This window comes from Typopeltis vanoorti, chromosome 26, assembly GCF_054136105.1.
Source record: "Typopeltis vanoorti isolate ZY-2024b chromosome 26, IOZ_Tvanoo_1.0, whole genome shotgun sequence".
Classification (NCBI taxonomy): domain Eukaryota; kingdom Metazoa; phylum Arthropoda; class Arachnida; order Uropygi; family Thelyphonidae; genus Typopeltis; species Typopeltis vanoorti.
Window position 1 is genome coordinate 14,261,128 of NC_143574.1, and position 25,194 is coordinate 14,286,321.

The 25,194-nt window shown below is 35.9% G+C and overlaps 1 protein-coding gene across 1 annotated transcript in view; it reads right to left on the reverse strand.

The window, feature by feature from the left end:
* The window catches only part of flr (actin-interacting protein 1 flr), a 219,278-nt gene that overhangs the window by 160,001 nt on the left and 34,083 nt on the right, over nt 1-25,194 (reverse strand). Inside the window, exons 3-4 of the mRNA XM_090414883.1 lie at nt 20,388-20,478; nt 4,904-5,051 (exon numbers count right to left, since the gene is read on the reverse strand). Of these exons, the coding sequence (XP_090271009.1) occupies nt 4,904-5,051; nt 20,388-20,478 (239 nt within the window). The remainder of the gene's footprint in view (nt 1-4,903; nt 5,052-20,387; nt 20,479-25,194) is intronic.

A 25,194-nucleotide genomic window follows, 5' to 3' on the forward strand; every position in this document is an offset into this window, starting at 1 on the left:
AAAATGCTAATAATAATGGCAAATATCTGTTAGATTTCTGCTCAGGACATGGACTGGTTATTAATAACAATGTTCTGACATAAAAATGTGCATAAATTCACAAGGAGAGAAGAAGCAAGGAATAAGAAAAATCTCATTGACTATGTTATTGTTGAGAAGGATGTTTTCTCGATGGTATAGAACACTAGAGTGTACAGAGGATCTGAAATTGGAAGCAATCACCATTTAGTCTTAAGCAGGATAAAATTGAATTTCATACTGAAAAGAATAACATGTAAGAAAGTTTTAAAGTGGATAAAAGTTGAGCAACACTCAGGTGTGAACTGTAGACTAAATACACAAACATTGTTCAAGAAAAAATTAGTTTGAAAACAGAAAACAAACCTTGGAGATTCAGTGCAAACCCTGAAGAAAACATTGATTCAGTCAGAGAGGCATGTGGTGAGGTTGTCTGCAAGGGTAGAAAAATCAGAACTCCATGGTGGTCACAGGAAGTTAAAGAGGCAGTGAAGGAAAGGAAGAAAGCATATCAAAAGTTCCTAGAAAATAAGTCAGTTTGTACTCTTAGAGAATACAGAGACAAATGCAAGAAAGCTAAACACCGTGTAAAACTGGCTAAACAAAAGTCATGGGAGAACTTTGGTAAGAACACAGAAAATAAACATAAAGTAGATGGCAAGATATTCTGGAGGTTGTTGAAGAAGCTCAGAAATGGAGAAAAGAGTGTTGTAAAAGGAATTAGAGATGATAAAGGTGACATGAATACTGGAGAAAAAGATATCCTTGAAGTACGGAGTAATTACTTCGAAAAATTGCTAAATGAAACAATCAGTGACAGCACAATGGTAAAAAAAAACACTGACCATGCATGCAATCAGGAATATATATCCATACTGGAAGTAGGAAAAGCCATCAAAAGTGATGGCTTTTCCTGAAAATATGGAAAGTAGCTGAAGTAGATGATATCCAACTAGAAATGCTCAAGTATGGAGATATAAAAGTCTTACAGTGGCTGCACTGCATAGTTCAGAAGGCCTGGACAGAGGGACGAATTCTAGATGAATGGAGTACAGCTGTCATAGTAATATATATAAAAAGGGAGATAAAAACTGATTTTGAGAATTACAGAAGTAATTCTCAAAAAATTTCTCTATTGAGTGCTTCTGGTAAGATTTATGTAAGTATACTTGAGAAACAATTGAGAAGGATTGTGGAAGAGAAGCTTTGTGAAGAACAAGCTGGATTCAGGCCAAATAGAGGCTATTAGGATCAGCCTTTCACTTTACGACAAACAGTTGAGAAATCATGGGAATATAACAAAGATCTGTATTTAAGTTTTGTAAAGCTGGAAAAAGCATATGACAAGGTGCCAAGAGAGAAGCTATTCAATACACTGCAGTTATATGGTGTCAGTGGGGCATTATATCAAGCAATACTTAGTCTTTATTTGGTTTGTAAGTCAGCAGTTAGAACTGAAGTACAGGAAGATGATTTAATGTTAGATCTGGTGTCAGACAAGGATGTACATTATCCCCCTCTGTTATTCATTATCTATATGGATCACATTATGAAGGAAACTGGTATTAAATCAGATATCAAAATTGGAGATGTTAATCTCAGCTCTTTGCTATATGTGGATGATGTTATACTTCTAAATAAATCTAATACACATCTGCAAGATCCCCTGACTAAACTGAATAATTGTTGTAATACGAGGGTGGTCTGAAAAGTTCTTGGACTAAAAAAAAAAAAAAAAAAAAAAAAAAAAAAAAAAAAAAAAAAAAACGAATTTATAATTTCAAAATTATTTTTATTTTGCAACAATCTCCCTTAAGACTAATACATTTATTCCAGCGCTATCATCCCAACCCTGTAGTGGTTCTCAGTAAGATCTACAAAATACCCCTCTACAACTGCAATCACTTCTTGCATTGAAGAAGAACGCTGACCAGTGAGAAAGAGTTTTAGTTTTGGGAAGCGATAGAAGTCAGAGGGAGTCAAATCTGGGGAAAAGGGTGGATGTTCAATCAATTCATAGTGCAGATCCCTTAATTTTCCCACCAAAACACCTCTGTGGGCAGATACTTTGTCCTGATGAAAGATGATTTTTTTCCTTCTGCAAACTGGGTCTTTTCTCACGAATTTTTTCTGTCTAGTCTGGTTAAAAGATCGGAATAATATTTCCCAGTTATTGTTTTACCCTTTTCAAGATAATTAATAAACAAAATGGCTTTAACATCCCAAAACACCGATGCCATGACCTTTCCTGCTGATGGAACCGACTTTGTCTTCTTTGGTGCTGAACAACCGGCTTTTGTCAACTGTTTTGACTGCTGTTTGGATTCCGGTGTGTTATGGTGAATCCAAGTCTCATCCATAGTAATAAATCGACGCAAAAAATCAGGTTTATTCTGTTAAAATGCTCCAAGCACTGTTCAGAGATTTTCATGCAAGTGCATTTTTGATCTGCTGTGAGATCCATCTTGGCACCCATCTTGCATAAAGCTTTTTCATTTGCAATTCTTCATGCAAAATATATTCTACACGTTCTTTTGAAATGCCTATAGTCTCAGAAATTTCATGCACTTTGACTCGCCAGTCATCCAATACCATATCGTGCACTTGATCAATGATTTCTGGTGTTGTTACAATTTTTGGACATCCTTCATGTGGATCATCTTCGAGGCTAGTACGGTCACATTTAAACTCGGAAGTCCATTTCTTAACTGTCAAAAACGAAGAAGAGTATCCATAAACTTTCACGAGCTTTGAATGAATGTCTTTTGCTGTTCAGCATATCCACTCTCCAGCGAAAAGGCTGTGGGTTCGAATCCCGCCATCTGCATGGATGTTTGTGATTGTCTGTGAAAGTACTAGTGGTGGTAGATGGCGTTGGTGTTAGATGATGAAGGTTGGTGGAGTAATGAGACAAAGAGTTGTAGAGTAGATGCCCTCCCTCGATGAGTCTTTGGACTCCCTGGAGGTGTGATGTAATAATAATAAATCTTCTTTTACAAAGAATTTTATAACCGCACGATACTCAATTTCATACATTTCAAGGGATACAGACAACACTTTTTCTTCAGACAGCTGTGTAAAACAAACTCTACTTGATAGAATGACTTGCAATTTCATATGGATGTTTATTACAGATATACTAACTTAGAAAAAAAAAAAAAATCTTGCTGATAGTGATGACATCTATGGTCGAGACCGAGAACTTTTCAGACCACCTTCATAGATATGGTATGAAGGTCAGCGATAACAAGACAAAGACAACGAAAATAGGCGGAAGTATTGAAAATATCAACTGCATTGTGAATGGAGAACCTATAGGACATGTAAAACATTTCAGCTACTGAGGCACAATTTTTAGTGAAGATGGTAAATTAAATATGGAAATAGACAATAGAATCGACAAAGCTGGTATGATAGGAAGTCAACTGAATAAATTTATATGGAATAAGAGAGAAATCAGTCAAAACACTAAATTGTCTGTATACAAGACAATGTTCAAACCAATTTTAACTTATGGATCTGAGAGCTGGGTTAGAAATAAAACACTTGACTAAAGACAAGAAACTGCAGATATGATTAAGAGAAAGACTAAGAAAGATTAGAGGCATGAACAGATGGCATCAATGGTAATATCATATTAAACATGAGGATATTAGGAAGGACCTTGACATTGTTATCATCCAGGAATGTTTTAGTAGAGCTAATCTCAGGTGGTATGGTCACTTACACAGAATGGGAGAAGAAAGATTAGCAAAACAAGTGTTCTCTGCCAGGTTGGAAGCAAAAAAAACCCAGAGGAAGACCAAGATATAGGTGGATTGATACAGTAAAAAGCACTTAGAAGACAGAAATATAAAATATCTGATAACAGGTATTTGGAGAAAAATTGAAGATAGGAAGTTAGTAATGATGTAAGTTTTTCATACAGTACTATCATATCCTGTATACCCTTTGAGGGTACATGTCAGAAATTTGATGATGATTAAAATTCATAAAATGTACATAAAATCCATGTTTTTAAAAACATTTACAATAACTTAGACTAGTAAGTACATAATTTATATAAGGTGATAAAGATTAATACTCTGTAATTATTAAAAATCAGGTTGCAGTTGATGAGCCTGAACAAATCTGCAGAAGATTATACAGCTCCGATTATGGCTATTCTCATTGGCAAAACAAGGGTAATCAATTAAAATATGAGTGATGCCATCACCCCCTCAGTAGGAAGGAGTGTGTAAGATGACAATGACCTATGTAGAGCCCAGCAAGGACAACTTCTTCAGTTTGAACCCTGTGCAGGCTAGGCTGACAGAATTTCAGGCTCAACTTGGTAGAGTTTATTATTAGTTTCTCTGTTCCAAGATAGAGCTGCCAGTGGGATATGAGTTTTGTCTGATAATCTGGGTATGGTACAAGTAGAAGGTGGAGTTCAAGAAACAAGCTGACCTCACTGCAGTATCTGTAGCCTCATTTCCCTTAATCCCAATGACTTGGAATCCAACAGAAGTGTACATCAAGGTTAGCTTCCCTCAAAAATGTAGTTAAAACACTTCGCTCAAAAAATTCACTTCAACATTTCTGGCATAAACGCTAACTTCATTAAGTTTACAACTAGTTTTAATATTCAGTAATTACAATTAAAGGGCTTATCTTGTGAATAAAGTGATAAGTTTTAATTTCCAAACTTTCCTAGTGCTTTCAGAATAAAAAAAAAATTGAAATGTATTCCCTTCCCCCCACAAAAAAGTTTTGTTTTCTCTCCAGCATTCACAATCTTAGGTCTTAAATTTGATCTTTGTAGGTTCAATGGCTTCAGTGTAATAACAAATTACAGACATGCAAAAATCAAAAACTTGCTAAAAATACATGGTACAGAAGTTACCTCTCTCGACCTTCTCCAACAATGATGATGCGCTGGCTGTCAGGAGACCACGCTAAATCCTTTACTGGACCAACAAAAGGCTGATATTCATTTTTTAAAATATGTTCCTGTTGAGTTGTATCCCAAATTCTAATCTTCCCAGACTGATCTATAAAAATTCAATTGTTTTATTACTTTTTCCATTTTAAATAAATCTAAGCCTCAATGGCAATGCAAAATAAATATTTAATTTACAAAACAAGTATATTAATTAACCTCACTGGTACATCCAATAGATAATTCAACAACCAAGATAAAAAAACATTTACTAAGCTATAACCTAACAAACCTGCTTATGGTACATTCGAGCAAAGCATACGTAAGTTATTTCCAAACCATTTTATATTATGCCTAAAGGGATGTACAATATATTATGACCAACACAATTATGGATTCATCACTAGTTTCTATCAACTATCATGATCAGCCTTTTCAATCTTCTAAAGTTATATATATATATATATATATATATATATATATATATATATATATATCATGAAATCTGTGGGATATCCATAACTAGAATAACACATATGCTATGGTAAATAAAGTTATTTACAGTGATACCTCGGCTAACGAAGATAATTCGTTCTGGAATCACATTTGTTAGCCGAAACGTGATTTAAAGTAGGTTTCTATAGAAAATCGTTTAATTCGTTCTGGATGCTGCCTACTATTTAAAGATAAGTTTTAAAAAATAGTAAAAAGCACACTATAAAAGAGACGAATTCCCGATGATTGGAGTAGAGCTCTCATAGTACCCATATATAAAAAGGGAAATAAAACTGAATGTGAGAATTACAGAGGTATATCCCTACTGAGTGTTTGTGGCAAGATCTATGCAAGTATACTTGAGAAACGGTTGAGAAGAATTATGGAAGAAAAGCTTGGTGAAGAACAAGCTGGATTCAGGCCAAATAGAGGCTGTCAGGATCAGATCTTCAATTTACGACAAAAGTCGAGAAAGCATGGGAATATAACAAAGATCTGTATTTAAGTTTTGTCGATTTGGAAAAGGCATATGACAAGGTGCGAAGAGAGAAGCTATTCAATATGCTAGGGTTATATGTCAATGGAGCATTATATCAAGCAATACTTAGTCTTTATTTGAGTTGTAAGTCAGCAGTTAGAATTGAAGTACAGGAAGATGGTTTAATGTTAAATCTGGTGTGAGACAAGGATGGTTATTCATTATCTATATGGATCACATTATGAAGGAAAGTGGTAATAAACATGATATCAAAATTGGAGATGTTAATGTCAGCTCTTTGCTTTATGTGGATGATGCTATACTTCTAAATAAATCTGCCACAATCTGCAAGATTCTCTGACTAAATTGAATAACTGTTGTAATAGATATGGTATGAAGGTCACATTTAAAGACAAAGACAATGAAAATAGGCAGAATCATTGAAAATGTCAACTGTGTTGTGAATGGAGAACCTGTGGAACAAGTAAAACATTTCAGCTACTTAGGCACGATTTTTACTGAAGATGGTAAATTAAATATAGAAATAGACAACAGAATCAACAAAGCTGGAATGTTTGGAACTCAATTGAATAAATTCATATGGAATAAGAGAGAAATTAGTCGGAACACTAAATTAGCTGTATACAACACAGTGTTCAAACCAGTTTTAACTTATGGATCTGAGAGCTGGGTCAGAAGCAAAACACTTGACCAAAGACTAGAGACCGCAGATATGAGAGTCCTGAGAAAAATTATAGGCGTGAACAGATGGCATCAATGGCAATATCATATTAAAAACGAGGATATTAGGAAAGAACTTGACATTGTCAGCATCCAGGAATGCATTAGCAGAGCTAATCTCAGGTGGTATGGTCACTTAAACAGAATGGGTGAAGAAAGATTAGCAAAACAAGTGTTCTCTGCCAGGTTGGCAGGAAAACGACCCAGAGGAAGACCAAGATATAGGTGGATTGATACAGTACAAAGTGCCTTAGACGATAGAAATATAAGGTCTGATAATGTTGGAGTCTTGACAAGTAACAGACTGATTTGGAGGAAAATTGTAGATAGGAAGTTAGTAATGATGTAATTTTTTTCATGTAGTACTATCATATCCTGTACACCCCTTGAGGGTACATGGCAGGAATTTGATGATGATGATGCATAATTTTCTCTTATTCCATATGAATTTATTCAATTGACTTCCTACCATACCAGCTTTGTTGATTCTGTTGTCTATTTCCATATTTAATTTACCAGAAAATCATTAATATGGAAATAATTCAGTTTGGTAAACAGTGCATGTTCATACTCAAATGTGGAATTGCACTCAAATCTCAAAATGTGGTGTATGTACCACTAAATAAGCAGTTCGAGCAGTTAGCCAAATATTATTTCCTAAATATCTGTTAGCTAGGTAAAGTCTTAAAACAAAGTAATTATATAGTTTCTTGATATATGAGAAACTCCTCCAGATGCAAAAAAAAAAAAATGATTAAACAAATTCTGTGACCTATAAAAGAGATCAGAAGTTCAATTAGAAGTCATTCAGTCTTATATGCAAAATAAAAAAGTTAACAGCCTTTCAAAGAAGGGAAAATGAAAGCTGAATGTCAGATGATAGAAAAAATGTAGGTGCACAGCATTTAGTGTTCAGAAAGTTGCAGGTAATGCAATCAGAAACAGAAATTTACAGGTAGTAATGAACCCGAGATAATATGACATAAATAATGAAAGCCAGCACTCTTTGAGAAGGCTGGTTACCTCATCTCATCCTACACAATCTGTGAACAGTGACAGACAACCCCAGAAATTTTTGCACAACACATTAAAAAGCTGCAATGCCTTAAATTTCCACAAAAGAGCTGTGGTCCACAAGCCTTTAATAAATACATGTCAATGGTTGGTCAATTTTCAAAAGGTAACTTTTGAAAATTGACCAACTCACTAAATATTTTGAATAAATATTTAGTGAGACTTAAAATATCTTAAATATCAATAAATATTTACTGTGTTTACTTATTTGTTATAAATCATTAAATGACATGAGCCAAACATCAAAGCCCTTTTCATTAGTGTAGCTTAGCAAAATTTTCTACCAAAAATGGGTATGTCTTCTATAATACAATAAATCAATTATGATGGCTGAATTATGGACAACACATTAGTAATTTTTACCAAGAAATCCATTTCCCATAATCATATGAACTCCATCAAGAGAAGAAAAAATATAATTTATTCTTAACTAATATTTCAGTGGTTTTCTACCCAGCATCCTCAGAGCAAATGACAAGCATAAAGCATTCAACCAAATCATTCTAGAAAAATTCAAATTGCAACTGAAAAAGAATTAGAGATCTAACACAACACTCTCTAAGAGCCAGAAGGAGAACAATAAGGAAAACAAGCAGATAACATTTGGAGAATTGGGCTAGCTGGTCTCAGAATGACTGTCTCCCAAATCTCTGGTAAAATTGATGTAGCCATACTTGTTGAGGATGGGGAGGGAGGAAGGGAGGGGGAACTTCACAACTGGTGCTGTTTCTAAAACTAGTTTTAGAGACTTATAGCAATGTCTGTGTATACTGATGTCATTTTTCATTTAATCCTATGTAAATAAGTGTCTAGAGCATGATCTACAGGTGCCAATTTGTCATACAGATGATTGCAAAGGTAATTTTTGTGTTCTTCAAGACAGATGTTAACCATTCCGCTAGCTTGCTAAAGTAAAATAAACTGCAGGCAAAAAGAACTTTATACACTTGTGGATGTACAAGTGGATGAAAGCGATCTTTAGGAGAATGGATGAAAGTAGCTAGCTGAATGAGTGGTTTAAAAGTAGCATTCAGATCATATCTGCAGAGAACTTCAGCTATCTTTTCCGATAGCTGAATATGAGATATGGGAATGGGTTTGCTATGATCTAATTTGACTGATGCAGGAGGGAATGCATGCAGTATTTTATAGGGATTGAAATTATTAAGTGTTGTGAAGGTACCTCAGCTAAGTTTCAAGGGTTGTGTCATTGAACAAATAGCCCTAGCACAGTGTACAAATGTTTTGAGGATGCCATACTGTTGGGATGAGTGATGATGTAAACCTGTATGTGTGGTCTATAAATGGAAAAGAATAATTGAGCCATTAGGTAGCCGTGTCACTAGTGTCTAAAAAGGGGAGACAATATTGCTTTCTTTTTTGTCTTGACGCTTATTTTAGGATGCAAGCTGTTAAGACGAGCTAAAAATGCATCGCGTGTTTCTAGGCAATGAGCTCAAATAGTAAACACATTAACAACATAGTGCAACTGAACTATTGGTTTAAGTGCAGCTGCATCGAGTGCTTGGTTTTTAAAATGTTCCATATAGAAGTTGGTGCTAGTTAGGGAAAAGAGGGGGAACCTTCCCAGAAATAACATTAAAGTAAATGCTGAATGACAATTTAAATGTGCCAGAGAGGAAAACGTTGCTTAATGAGGTCTTCCTTTTCCATTTACAGGTATCCCTCGATTAATGCAGTTAATTAATCCCTCGATGTTACCGAGTGTATCAAAATCGCATTAATCAAGAATACTTGTACCTACATTATTTACTGCAATTTTTTTTTCAAAAGAAGTTATCAAGAGTCGTTACAAATTAAGTGGATAATGAATCCAACATTATTTCATAGCCGAATATAGAAACTACAAGAGTTTCGTGCTGAATATATAGAAACTAAAAGTTTCGGCAAATGCAAGCATAAGCAACCTTAAGGGCAACACGTAGTAAAGGTGGAGTAAGCTCCAGATCACTTTCCTTAGTATTTTCCATAATGTAAAGCACATCTCCTAGAGGAGATGTATGAAAAATAAGCCTTTGGCTCTCTATTTCAGTAATACATAATGGTTTATTTATTTTCAGTTACAATCTAGAAATTATTGAACAAAGAATAAATAAAATAAAATAAAAAACTAAACCATACTATACTGACATCGGAGGTCACGGTATCTCTCAGATACAATTTACTGTCAAATATCACAAACCTTTACATAACGTGTTAAACCAAACTGACAGTGCGGAATATCACTCGTAACATATGAATGCACAGCTACTCATGACCTCCAAGCTATACATTGAATTGTGTAAGAATATTTATATTAAACATTTCGCATGTATCTGTCATATCAGCTGCAAGCTCTGCAGGGTTAAAGGCGCGTTAATCAAAACTCTTGCCGCGTATATCATGGGATTGCCGCAATTAATTTCGATGCGTTAATCAAATCCCGCATTAAGCAAGGGATACCTGTATGTAAAACCCACATAACATATGGGAAGGTATTAATATTAGTAATCACACCACCACCACTCATCCTAACAGTATGGCATCCTTAAAACACACATCAAGCCAGGGCTACATGACAGCCCTTGAAACTGAGCTCAGATACCTTTGCAACCCTTTTTAGCCAATGGCCATAATCCCTATAAAATAGACAAAATACTTCATGTCCCCCCCCCCACCTTCTCTCCTGCAACCAACCCACACACAAGATTTCAGCAAAACCATTCCCATCCCTCGTATTCAAGGTACATGAGAAAAGACAACTCAAGTTCTCTGCATATGTAATATACATGCCACTTTTAAATCACTCATTCAGCTAGCTACCTCTTCATCCATTCTCCTACAGATCAGCATCCTCTTGCACATCCTGGAGTGTATTATTATTACGGGTATCTCCATGGAGTCAGTAGACTCATCGCAGGAGACCCAAACTAGCAAAACAATATCTGTCATATCTCTTCTTGAATTCATTTACAGACGAAGAGCTCACAACTAAGTCAGGCAATGAATTCCACTCATTCACCACCCTCCAGGCAAAAAACCTTGTTCTGACACCTTTGTTAACCACACTCTTCTTTAATTTCCAGGGATGACCTCTTGTTCTTCCATCACTATCACACAGCTGAAACATTTCCCCTGCATCAATCCTATAAAAACCTTTCAGTAATTTAAATGTTTCTATCATATCCCCTCTTCTTCGCCTATCAACCAATCTCTGCAATCCACAAGCTCTCAATCTATCAATGTCGGGAGCATTTTTTACAACACTCACCAACTTGGTCACTCTTCTCTGAACCCTCTCCACATGTATCCTCGTGCTTTATACTTTCATGTATAAAGTACCTCGTGCTTATAGTTTAGACTACTTTGGACAGCCTAGTAGATCAATTAACATCTGCCTTAAAGAACAGAAAAATTACATCTGTGATCATCTGTATGGCATGTTGAGCTGCTAGACCATTGTCTAGCAGCTTACCAAGGTCATACCAAAAATTATGGTCTGGATAATTTTTCATGTAGAATTAAATGGAAGAAGACAGTGGTATTACACAGAAGTCACTACAGGTCTGTGACTATTTTTAGAATTAGCTATGAAGCACTGCTCCCCAACCTCAACAAGTATATAGCTGCATTACTTTTCCAGAAATCTGGGAAACACTGATTCTGAGACAAGACAGAGGACACTAGTTCTTTTCCCAGTTTATGAAAAACCTACACATATGGAAAATATGTTAAACTTATTCTGTTTTAAGATATAATTTGAATTTTCTACAATGATTTAGTTGGGTGCTTGTACTCATCATAGTTGTAACTTGTGATATGAAGTTGCTGGATAGAAAACCAGCAAAATATTCAATTCAATAATTTAATTATAATTTTTTCCTCTCTTCATGTTGTTCATACTGTGAACCATGATTATGAATGACCAACACAACCAAACCCTTTCTATATGAAGGACATTTTGTTTATATCAGCACATGTTCCATGACTTTTGGTAGGATAGTATATATATATAAGAAGTGATTTATTTCAAAGTTTCTGGAAAATAAAACTATGTAGGAATTAGAATGCAATAATTTACTGACTAAAATTAATTATTTACAAGCCAATGTTTTGCTAGCTCAAGCTGTCATTATCAGGGGTACTTAAACAACAACACAGACTGTGCAGACAAGGAATGAAATGACCTCCAGAACAAGGATAGTCACATGCATTGAGGTACAACAATGGTGCTCTTCATGGTAATTTGTTATTAATGCTGATGGGTACATAGGATGGTGCAATAAAATCTACCCAAGGTCATACCATCATTTGTGTTATTACAGCTACACAAATTCTGCAGAACTCGTGCAAATTCCAGGACAGTCTCATCATCATCTGTTCACTGGGCATCCAATAGATGCATATGGTCACTCTGATGTGTGATGTGTCACACCAGGTCTTGCCATGTGCGAGGGTGGTCTGAAAAATTCTCAGCCTAACAATGAAAAAACGGATTTATAATTTCAGAATTATTTATATTTTTTAACATAATCTCCCTTAAGACATACATTTATTCCAACGATGCTCCAGCACCATTATCCCATCCCTGTAGTGGTTCTCAGTAAGATCTGCAAAATACCCTACCCTTCTACAGGTGCAATCATCTCTTGATTTGAAGAAAAACACTGACCAGCAAGGAACAGTTTTAGTTTTGGGAAGAGACAGAAGTCAGAGGGAGCCAAATCTGGAGAATAAGGTGGATGTTCCAACAATTCATAGTGCAGATCCCTTAATTTTCTCATTGCCAAAACACCTTTGTGGGCAGGTGCATTGTTCTGATGAAAGACATTTTTTTCTTCTGCAAATTGGGTCTTTTTGCACAAATTGTTTTGTCTAGTCTGGTGAAAAGATCGGAATAATATTCCCCAGTTATTGTTTTACCCTTTTCAAGATAATTAATAAACAAAATGCCTTTAGTATCCCAAACACCGATGCCAGGAACAGACTTTGTCTTCTTTGGCTGAACAACCAGCTTCTGTCCACTGTTTTGATTGCTGTTTGGATTCTGGTTTGTAATGGTGAATATCAAAGTCTCATCCATAGTAATAAATCTACACACAAAATCAGTTTTATTCTTGTTAAAATGCTCCACTGTTCAGAGATTTTCATTGATATGATGTAAGCAAGTGCTGCACCCATCTTGCGCAAATCTTCATGCAAAATATATCCTACACATTCTTTTGAAATGCCTATAGTCTCAGCAATCTCATGCACTTTAACTCTCCAGTCATTCAATACCATATCATGCACTTGATCAATGATTTCTGGTGTTGTTACACTTTTGGATGTCCTTCACGTGGATCATCTTCAAGGCTGGTATGGCCACGTTTAAACTCAGCAGCCCATTTCTTAATTGTCGAAAACGAAGGAGAAGAGTGCCCATAAACTTTTATGAACTTCGAATGAATTTCTTTTTGCCGTTAAACCTTCTTTTACAAATTCTAGTAGTAAGACTTATACGTTGGTTAGACATAACTGGTAATTAATTTACGGAATTGACAACGCATATAAAGTAAATTAATTAAAGATAACTTTAATGAATCACTTCTATATTTCGGCAATGTCACATTGCCATCTTCGGGAACATAAAGATATGGTATGTGCACTAAGGAACTAACAAAGTAAATGAGGAAGAAAATAAGAACTAATTTTGTTCCTAAAGTCCTAATGGTGCCCTCTTGAGGCTAATTTGGTAGTCTTGGCAGTTGGGCTGAAGTTCTCAAAATGAAAGTCTCCCAAATTTGGGGCAGTTTCATGCACCCAAATTTGTTGAGGTTAGGAACGTTTTTTAGAGCTGCTGAAGATTCTTTGAATAGTCTTTCGTATTTAAACTTGCTGCGATGGATTATTTTTGTCTTCTTCCAACGAATTTTATGGTGGGTATCTAAGGCATGGTCTGCCAGCCCAGAGCGGCTGTACTGGTGAAACCGGATGTAGTCTTGGTGTTCTGAAATCCTGATATTTGTTGTTCTGCCTGTTTGGCCAAAGTAGGACAATTTGCAGCTGCAAGGGACCTGGTATACACCAGGTAGGTCTAGGGGAAGTGGTTGGTCTTTGGTAGAGCGGATAAGGGATGCCAACTTTTTATATGGTCTGTAACAGGAAGTAAGGTCATATTTTTTGAGGATATTAGTTATTTTTTCAGAGGTGCCCTGGATGTAGGGGATAGTGATAGACTTGGTGTAGTCTTTATTGTGGAGGGGGGGAGGGGGGTTGTGGTTTACAGGTTTTAGTATTTTTTGGATTTTTTTTTGGGGTTGTAGCCATTGGCTAAGAAAGTGTTGAGGATGTAGTTTAGTTCCATAGTCAGGGCCTTGTCATCTGAGCAGATTAATTTTGCCCTGTTATATAGTGTTTTTATCACCCCATATTGTTGTGAGGGGGGGGGGGTTTGCTGGTGAATGTATCTGCCAGTGTGGGTGGGTTTTCTGTAAACAGAGAAAACCAAAGTTCCAGGGCACCTCTGAAAAAATAACTAATATCCTCAAAAAATATGACCTTACTTCCTGTTACAGACCATATAAAAAGTTGGCATCCCTTATCCGCTCTACCAAAGACCAACCACTTCCCCTAGACCTACCTGGTGTATACCAGGTCCCTTGCAGCTGCAAATTGTCCTACTTTGGCCAAACAGGCAGAACAACAAATATCAGGATTTCAGAACACCAAGACTACATCCGGTTTCACCAGTACAGCCGCTCTGGGCTGGCAGACCATGCCTTAGATACCCACCATAAAATTCGTTGGAAGAAGACAAAAATAATCCATCGCAGCAAGTTTAAATACGAAAGACTATTCAAAGAATCTTCAGCAGCTCTAAAAAACGTTCCTAACCTCAACAAATTTGGGTGCATGAAACTGCCCCAAATTTGGGAGACTTTCATTTTGAGAACTTCAGCCCAACTGCCAAGACTACCAAATTAGCCCGCAAGAGGGCACCATTAGGACTTTAGGAACAAAATTAGTTCTTATTTTCTTCCTCATTTGCTTTGTTAGTTCCTTAGTGCACATACCATATCTTTATGTTCCCGAAGATGGCAATGTGACATTGCCGAAATATAGAAGTGATTCATTAAAGTTATCTTTAATTAATTTACTTTATATGCGTTGTCAATTCCGTAAATTAATTACCAGTTACTTCTTTTACAAAGAATTTTATAACGACACGATACTCAATTTTATCCATTTCAAGGGATACAGACAGCTGTATAAAACAAACTACTTGATAGAATGACTTGCAATTTCACATGGATGCTTATGACAGATGTACCAACTTACAAAAAAAAAAATCTTGCCGATGGTGTTGCCATCTATGGTCAAGGCCAAGAACTTTTCAGACCACCCTCGTAGTCCTGTTGTATGCTTTTCTGGAGGCTTCAGTTCTCTGAAGATCAGTCACTACACACACACACACACACACACACACACACACCCCATCCATCCATCTGATTGAGAGTCTACTCCTTACTCTTTTTCCAAGAACTTTCTTTACCTTCTATTACTGTTCTGAGAAGTCCTCCGTCCATCTTTTCAACATGACCAAAATATTTTAGCTTTCTTCTGTCAATATCCTTAAGGAGTTCTACTTAAAGTTCTACTGATCTTTTCTAACACCCATTCATTTGTACACCTTTCACAATATCCTCAACAACCTTCTATAACATCACATCTCAAAAGCAGCTGTCCTTTTCTTATCTGACTTCTTTAGGTTTCAAGGCTCACATCCATAAGTCACTGTTGGAAAAACAAGTGCATTCAAAATCCTCAACTTTGTTCCCATGGAGATAGATCCATCCTTCCAGATTTTAGATAAGTTGTTTTAGCCATTCCTAATCATCTTCTGACATCTTTTGAACAGCAATTCTTCACATTAATAATGGATCACAGGTACTCAAATTCGCTGCTTTCCTCAATTCTTTCTCATTAAGGTAAACTTGTTTCTCAAGAGCTTCCCTGTTTGTATTTCGTTTGAAAACCATAATCTTTGTCTTACTAGGATTGAGTTGAAGTCATCTGCTATTACTGATCTTGTTAACTTTATCAAGAATTTGTCCTAGTTCTTGTCATTAGAGGAGTACGGTATCATCAGAATACCTCAGATTACTGATCAATCTACCACCTATCCTAATTCCTGTCATGAGCTCATCCAATGCTTCATGCATGATATCCTCAGCATATATACTAAACATCTTTGCCTAACTCCTTTTCAACCTGAAGTCAATCAGTTAATCCAACACCTGTTCTTACCATGGCTTCTTGCTCACTGTACAAGTTGGCTATCAACCTAATAGGTGTTAAGGAAAACCCATTCTTTTCATAACTTCCCACAGTTTCACATGCTGAACACAGTCAAAAGCTTTAGAGTAATCTAAGAAGCACATTACCAGAGGGGATCTAAATTCTTTATATTTTTCTATGATCTGTCTAAGGCAAAAGATCTGATCTCTGGTGTCCCTACCTTTCATAAAACCTGCTTGTTCCTCGGGTATCTCTGCCTCAATCCTATTTAGCATGATCTTCAATAAGATTTTGTTTGAAATATTAAACTAATAGTTCTATAGTTCTTGCAAGTCTTCATATCTCCTTTCTTATGTAATAGTATGAAAACAGACTTCTTCCAGTCTCTAGGCCATGATCCTGTCTCCCATATCTTTGTAATCAAATCTATGAAACACTCTTATCCCTCCATCCTCTGTAGTCTTAATTAACTCTGCTGGGATTTCATCTGCACCTGGGGCCTTATTGCTTTTAAGCTGCTTAACTGTTCTTTCAGCTTCATGCCTAAGTGGAGGAGATTCCAAATCAGAATTTTCCTGGTGAGAGAGCTCCTCCAAATTTTCTTTATCCACTCTATTGTACACTTCCTCACAGTATTTTTTCCATCTGTTTTTGATTTTCAATTCTTCTGTTAGTAATGCTCCATTCCTGTCTTTGATGGCATTCAATTTGGACTTAAACTTGTGCTTTAGATCACAAACCAAATAAAATATCCTTTTATAATCGTCTCTCCTCATCTGGAACTCTATCTCTTCACATTTATTAGTATAAAACTTTTCCTTGTCCTGCTTGATGGCTCTTCTGACTTCTCTATGTAATCTCTTATATTCTTCAGTCCCTGTGTCTCTTTGTTTTTCCAACTGCCTTCTTTTGATTAGTTCCCATGTTGAATCTGATATCCATGGGTCTCTTGGTCTTCTTATTGGGCCAAGATACTTCTTGGCTGTATCTTGTATCATCACCTTGACTCCTTCCTAAAACATTTCTGGTAAGCTCTCCACACTGGTCTCCAAAAAAATCATCTAACTGAGTTGATGTTTCTTCTGTGAATCCACTAGGAATTACTCTAACATCCAGTCTAGTGAGATGTACCTATTTGGAAGTTTTTGGAGTCTTAGTCTTACTTTGGCGCTTACTAGCTGATGGTCTATACCACAACGTGCTCCAAGACAAGCATGTACGTCAGAGATGCTTGTCTTCCACTGCTGGAGAGCCAGGATGTAATCAATCTGGTGCCTTGACCTACCAATGTTAGATATCCAAGTATAGGTCTGTTGTGAGTATTTCTGGAAGCAGGTATTGGTAATAACTAATCTGTTAGCATGGGCAAATTCCGACAGTCTTTCATCACTGGTGTTACATTCACCTGGACCAAACATACCACACTCCAGCCTTACTCTCATACTCTTTCACTTATGCATTTAATTCTCCTAAGATGTAAAGTATGTCTCTCCTTGGTAGGCAGTCCAAAACAGTCTAAGTTTTCATAGAATTCCTCACTCTCTTCATCAGACCTATCCATGTGAGATGCATAAACTATCATGGTTGATACACTGATAGGCTGAGCCTCAAGTCTAATAGAAAGTATTCTATCATTAACGGGATTATAACCATGAAGGCTTCTTGCCTGAGCTGTCTTCAGTATCACAGCTACCCCCATGATGCTTTGAGTCACCTCCTGAGTATACAACCAGCTTACCATCCTCTTTTGAAGTGACCTTCTCAGTTCCATCTGGTCTCTGTAATTCCCAGGATGTCAATTTTATACCTATCGATTTTATACTTACCCATCTGTAGACCCCAAACATTCCATGTGCCTATGTAAAATTCCCTTCTGAGATTAATCCCATACCTTCTGTGTTCCTCATTCACAATATCACTGACTTTTGTTGGAGACTGTAATATACTTCCAATGTAGCATGAGATGTATTATAAGGCACAACCATATTAGCATTTTGGAGTGAAGTTACTGCAAGAAAAAAGTAGTAGGGTTGGAGGCCCTGTCCATATATCTGGGAAGTTTTGTCCCCCAGTTCATCCCACATTGGCCAGGTGGGTTGGGACTTCCACCTACTAGGTTAGGCAGACTCCCACTGCATAAGATGAAATAAGAGAACAGTCTCTCCAATTTAAATTGGGGTTTAAATCAGAGGGATTAAAACCAGGCTACTTGACAAATCAAAATTTAAATAAAATTTGTAAAGTAGCCAAGAAGACATCAGGTAAGTGACATTAAGTTAACATTACATTTCAAAATGTAAACATTTTTGCATTTTCACAATTTTCCTCTTCTAGTTCTTTTTCATGTTGATCATTGTTCGTATTTGTACCTTTTAATGTTGTTTTGCATTGTGTTCTTTACGTTTAGTTCCTGCCAATAATGTATAATTTACTGTCATTTCCTCTGCTTCTACACTGTGATACCATTCATGAAGATTGTTCATATGTACAATTTCACACAACATTGTCTACTGATTGTGATGTGCTAGGAAATTCATTTTGCTATTATGAAGGTTTGGGGATTTTACTGTTTGTAATAGTAAACTTAAAATAGCATTGGTTCTGTGGGACTTCGGCTGTAACTTTTCATTGTTCATTACAACACCTCATTTCATTATAGTCATATTTGGTATTGTACACATCTATTGTTTTACTTGAAAATACTACTGATGGGTTCAAGAAATCTAAGAACAATACATTATTCACTTTTACAGCTGCGATATGTCATTAATCACTAAGAATAACTGTTGCTGTTAATTTCAGAAACTCCATGATGGAAGTGCATTTACACATGCCACCACAGTGATCCAGTGTAGGGCAGGAGCAATTTCTTTTGTAGTTTCTTGTGATATTAAAGTTCTCTTTATCTCTCCTTGAAAAACAATCCAAGCATAACTGCACTGCGCTCCATAATGTAACAAGCAGATGAATAATACAGAATATTACAAAGGTATCAAATAGCATTTAAACACTTTATATCTACATACACCAGACAATGCTGTCCAAAAATTATGACCAACGTAGTCTGAATATTTATTTTAACACATTTATTGCAAGATAAGTTGTACTAGCATAGCATGAAACACAAGGTAAGACACATAGTCTGCATGAACATGTTAATAAAATCCAAGCTAATATTTAGAAATTTTTCATACAAATATCAGCATGTTAAATATTTCTTGTTGAGCAGTATCTGTATTTTCACAGCAGATGCAATGACGCTGTTATCATGCAATACAATAATGAAATACTAATCATCTACACTTGCTGATAGATGAAAGGTAGGTATATGATTTTTTTTTTTTTTATATATAATTCTATCATACTATAAAAGTCATGGATGATATTGTGTGTGCCAGAAAATAAAGTACATAAGATATACAAGTAAGATGTACTTTGGTAAGATATACAAAAAGTATATCTTACCAAAATAAACCGAACACATTTCTAACTCAATGGAACGAAGTTCTATAATGATACAGAACATAGAACATGTATTATAATTACATGTTAATCATTCTTAATGAAAAAGGATTAAAAATAACATGTTCCAGCCATGTAAGCAAACTTATTATGCAGTAAAATAAAATATAGTTTCTAAGAGCATTCAATTTTGTATTGCATTACTTAAAAGGCAACCTTAGAGGAGTTTATATTTTCCCTTGCCAAGTTGTACTGACCTGAAGACTGTTTCTTACTCATTGCTTGAGGATAAGAAGAAACCTAGAGTTGTGGAAGTCTGTATTAAAAGGTATACAGCCTGTAAATTTATTACTGAATGATGTGTGAAAAAAGTTGACAAGGTGGTACACAGGTGTTGTGGGGGTTTCTATCTGGTCTTTGTAGAAAATGAATTTGAAATAGCTCTGTATGTCGGCAAAATCTTAATGAAACAAAATGCAGGCTCTTGGAAATAGTATATTTTAAGTAAAGTAACATTAATGACTGATTTTGAAACATGGCCAAAGCAACTAAAGCTATAAAGCCAGTGTGTAATGTGTCAGTTATCTGTACATATATTCTTCTGGTCAGTCTGTTTTTCAGGATGGAAGCAAGAGCTTCCAGGAGGTGGGGGAGGGGGTGATACTGACTAAATCATTAATGTTGAGGCAATTCATGTCAAGGGGCATACATGCTCAATAAAAAGTTTTAGCCTGTTGCTTTAAGAAACCTAATTTTCTCAGAGAAAACATGAGTTTGGTTGACTGGCTGGATAATATGAATTTCTATTCTTTTCAATCATAGGATACCATTAATATTCTTGTGCACATTCTTTCAAAATTTGAGTTAATATTACATAAATACATACATTAATAAAATTAAGTGAACACAGATACCAACCTGCAGAAGCAATATAAAAGCCACTTGGAGAATATTTTGCCACTGTTGTTGGAAGTGAATGCTCTGTATATATATCAGCTAAAGCAGGATTCTGTATGCATATATAGTATAAAAAAATTACTATGTATATTATGCAATAAATAACTTCAGAATATCAATAATATGAATTATGTTAAAAAGATGCTCAAAAACATGTAATTGACCCATGGTCATCAGATTTCAGATCAACCTAACTAATTTGACAAGAAAATAATAATGACAGTTATTTATATTATTCCATTTGCATTAACTTATAAGTTATTTTGACTGCAGATCAACTCTCATTTCCTTAGCATTAGCATAAAACTAGTTTGACTCCCATCCACAAAAGGTTGTAAACATATGGTATATTATTATTGTGAGCAGGCTAAGGATTTTTATTTTGTAAATTTTTTAAAAAATATTTTAATATATATGTTTGTTTTTTGTACATAATCTAGAAACTCCACTCTAAAGACAAAACTGAAAATTATGGAGATAGTCTCACACCAGACAATAAAATTTCTCTTCTCCTTTTAGGAGAAGAGAAATTTTGAAAGGAGAAAAGAGAGAGAGATGAATGACAAGTTAGCTAGAAGAGAACCCAAGTAAGTGATGTATGACATAAATCTGAAAATAGAGGAGAGAGAGAGCTATCCACTGATGATGCAGTGTGAAACTGGGAAAATGAAAGTCTCGATCAGTATGAAAAACTGAGGGAATACAACAAAAGGATACAGGAACAGCATCGATAGGAGTAATAAAGTCAAAGGACTTTAATGGGGCGAGGAACAGTGGAAATTGTGCAATTTGATAAGATTAGTTGATCTACAAATCACTGGTGTCAATGAGACATGGTTAACCAAGGATGATTTACTCAAAGAAATAGAATATGTTTACAGCATTTTTCAAAAATACAGAAATGAAGAAGGGAGGGGTATTACTGACTATCTCAAAAGAGTCATGATCGCTCCATGTGAAACTCAAAGTAGCAATAATGGCTCTGAGACCATTTAGTGTTAGTGTGAGTCACCAATTTTAGTGGGTTTTGCCACAGACTAGGAATGTTGAGGGAATGATTCTGAAATGTTTAGTCAGATGAGTCTTGAGAGTGACAGGAAGGTGACAATAGGTAACTGCCTATGGAAGCATTGAATGAAATCAGGAAATAATATGCGAGAAATGAGCCTGAATTCCTTAAGCTACTTAGAGATAACTACCTTATGTAGCTTGTTGTCCTGGATGGCTGAGTAGTTATCATATCCACTCTCCAACCAATAGGTTGAAGAGTGCAAGACCATTGCCTGCTTATTGGAGGCCTGAAGTGGCTTGAAAAAGTTCTGTTTGGTTTCTAGAGTAGGATGTCTGGAGACTATGTAAACAATAAATAAAAAAATACAAAAAATATATAAAATTAATATAAACAGCTCTTAGCTCACCCACAGTACAAATGTAATAATACTAGAGGTTACAAAAAGCTTTTGTAGGTGGAACTATGTAAAAAACATAAATGAAGCATATACGGAACACAAGCATTGGGTTTACTAATATTTCCTACAGTGATAACAAAAGATGCCATCACAATGCAACCAATTGGGAGAGTGAGTGATTGTGTGGATTTGACATGGAAAGTGGTTAGGCAGAGCAGGAGACTATGATAAATTAAGTCAACAGATTGGTGACCAGCTGACTGGGCTGATCAACCAAAGTGGAGACAAATCAGTGACTAGGACTTGGTCCAAAATCAGATCCTACTGAAAATGTCAGATTGTATTCCTAAGGTTAGGAAGATAAAATATGGGCAAAATAGAAGAGTCAATAATCATGAAGGAGACAAATGGCAGAATACACCTCAATCTAATAGACAAGATTAGGTATTGGACATTATTTATAACTTATTTTAACAGTATTACAATTCCAAAAGAATGAAATCATAACAAGATGTTTATTAACTTGCTTATAATTCACTGAATTAGCATCTTTAGAGCAAAATAATGTTATGGTTTTCATGCAACAATGGGTAAGTGAAACAATTCAAATTGCAATGGACTGTAGATCTTTTTGTCCATTGCAATTTGAGTTCTTTTACTCACATGAAAACTATAACATATTTTGCTCTGAAGATGCTGGTTTGGAATCCAGTGAAACATAAGCCAGTTAATAAACATATTTTTAAAATTTACTTCTTTTGATGTTGTAATACAATTAAAATAAGTTACAAGAATACACCTCAGCAGCAATGAGAAATATAAAAGGCAAAGGCTAAGAAGTGACTGATATATGGAAGAAGGAAAAACTGCATATGAGAGGAGACTGACTGAGACAGCAAAACAAAACACTAGAGAATTCTATAGATATATAGAATTTCCACTGCTGACAGAAGAAAGGGTAAGTTTGGAAGAATGACTTCAGTTGCTAAAATTGCAACATGGATCACATCCACAGAATATGTATGGAAAATGTTCAATGAGTATTTTGTTAGTGTATTTCATGGGGAGGAGGATGGTTGAAATAGTGTTGAATAACAAGAAGGATAGACGATTGGCAAGACAGAAGTTAAAGAATGGAAAGTATTTAGAATTTTAAGTAACAGTGATGTCAGTAATACTGAACGATAGGGCAGGTTCAGGGTTTAGAGGTGCAAGAGGAGAGTACTCAGTACTCTGGATGTCAGTAAAGCTGTGGAACTGGATGGTATTTCACCATGAGTTTTGAGAGAATGTGCTAAAGAACTGACATCTGTGTTGACCTGGCTTTTCAATAAAAATCAGCTACAGGAAAGGTACTCAAGGAATGGAAGGGAGGTAAGATAGTGCCACTGCATAAGGGCAGTAGCACACTGGAAGTGTCTAATTATAGGCCAGTTTGTGTGTCATCAGTAGTTGTTAATGTCTTGGAGAAATTAGTGAGGGACTATATACAGCGTTGGACAGATGAAGGTAATGTTATCAGTGAGAATCAACATGGATTTCTTAAGGGGTGCTCTTGCTTTAGTAATATGACTGCCTTTTATAATAAAGTGACAAGAGCAGTTGATGAGGGAAAGGCATATACTGCCATTTTTTTTTGGATTTTGCAAAGGCATTTGACAGGGTGACACATGATAAGATGATATTTAAGTTGCGGCACATAGGTTTAGATGTCGGGTTAGTCAACTTGATTCAGGACTTGCTGACTGATAGATATCAGAGAGTTGTGTATTGTGAGGCAATATCAAGGAAGCAGAAGGTTACAAGTGGGATTCCACAGGGCTCAGTACCGAGACCTGTATTATGACATTGTCAATGGATTGCAAGGGGATATTCAGTTGTTTGTGGATGATGTGAAGCTGGGAAGGGTTATTAGTAATAGTAAAGATGTGGCACCCCTGCAAGAGGATTTGAATAAACTAGACAGATGGGCGAATGAATGGGGTATCGGTTTAATGCAGCAAAATGTCAAGTCTTGAAGTTTGGGATACATTAATGGGAGGCTGCATACTCGATTGGAGGAGCTGTACTGGAGGAAGTAGAGAGACAAGATCTGGGGGTGATGATTGATAGAAAACTGAAATTCGGGGAGCATATTGCAAAGGTAGTGAAGGTAACCCAAAGGATCGCTGCAATACTGAGAAAGACGCTGACCTGCAGAGATAAAAGAGTTATCATTCTGTTGTATAAGACCCTGATCAGACCACAGTTGAACTATTGTTCTCAAATTTGGTCCCCAGGATCTGAAGGGGATAAATGAACTGTGGAAAGGGTACAGAGGCAGATAACAATGGTTTCAGGACTGTACAATATCAGTTATGAAGATCGGCAGAAGGAATGTGGACTGCAGAGTTTGGTAGATAGAAGGAAAAGAGATGATATGATCGAGACTTTTAAACTGTTGAGAGGCAGTTACAGGGTCGACGTTGGAGAGTTCTTCCGTTTGGTGGAACGGAACAGCGGGAAGGAGTGAAGACAAGGGGCCATCCCTGGAAGTTACAAAAGGAAGCTGTGAGCAAGAGGGTGAGGAGTAGTTTCTTTGCGGGAAGGGTGGTTGAACCATGGAATGCACTGCCTGAGAGTGGTGAGAGCAAGAACGGTCAATTAGTTCAAGGAGTGATATGAGAGACTTTCTGTTTCCTAAGAGGGACCTCCCACGACGAGTCTCTTGACTCCATGGAGGCCTGAATAATAATAATTTTTTGTTGAAAGGTTAGCAAGCTTTTTTTTTAGGGGGGGGGGGGAAACTAAAGCTGATTCAACTAAAGCATCATAATAAGGCTTATATCACATGCAATATCATGAAATATGCAAGTTCCTATTTCAAAATTTAAAAATAATCATGAGCAACAACTAGAAAACTTAAACTCAATTCTCATTTACATGATTCTTTGTCAGTGTGACTTCTCCATGCTTTGCAAAGCTGCAACTTGAACAATTTCTACAATCCTTTTTGTAGATTTATATAACCTTTTTGGTAGAGATTTGAAGTTCTTTGCAAGAACTTCATCATCATCATAACACTAATTACGGGTATAGACCATATTGGTCTGTTCCAGTCTCATTATCCATCCAATATCCATTTTTGAGGTCTACCCTGCTTCTCTTTCCAACTGGCTTATATTTTAGTATTTGTTTAGGATGTCGGGTGTTGGCCATTCAGTTTACATGTTCAATATATTTTTGTTTATAATTGCTTAGTTTTTCTTCTATTGATTTTGTTTTTAGTTCTTTTAAAATGTCTTCGTTCCTTATTTGATCTAGTAATGTGTATTTTGCAGTTATAAATCTCATTTCATTTGTTTTTATTCTTTGTTTAT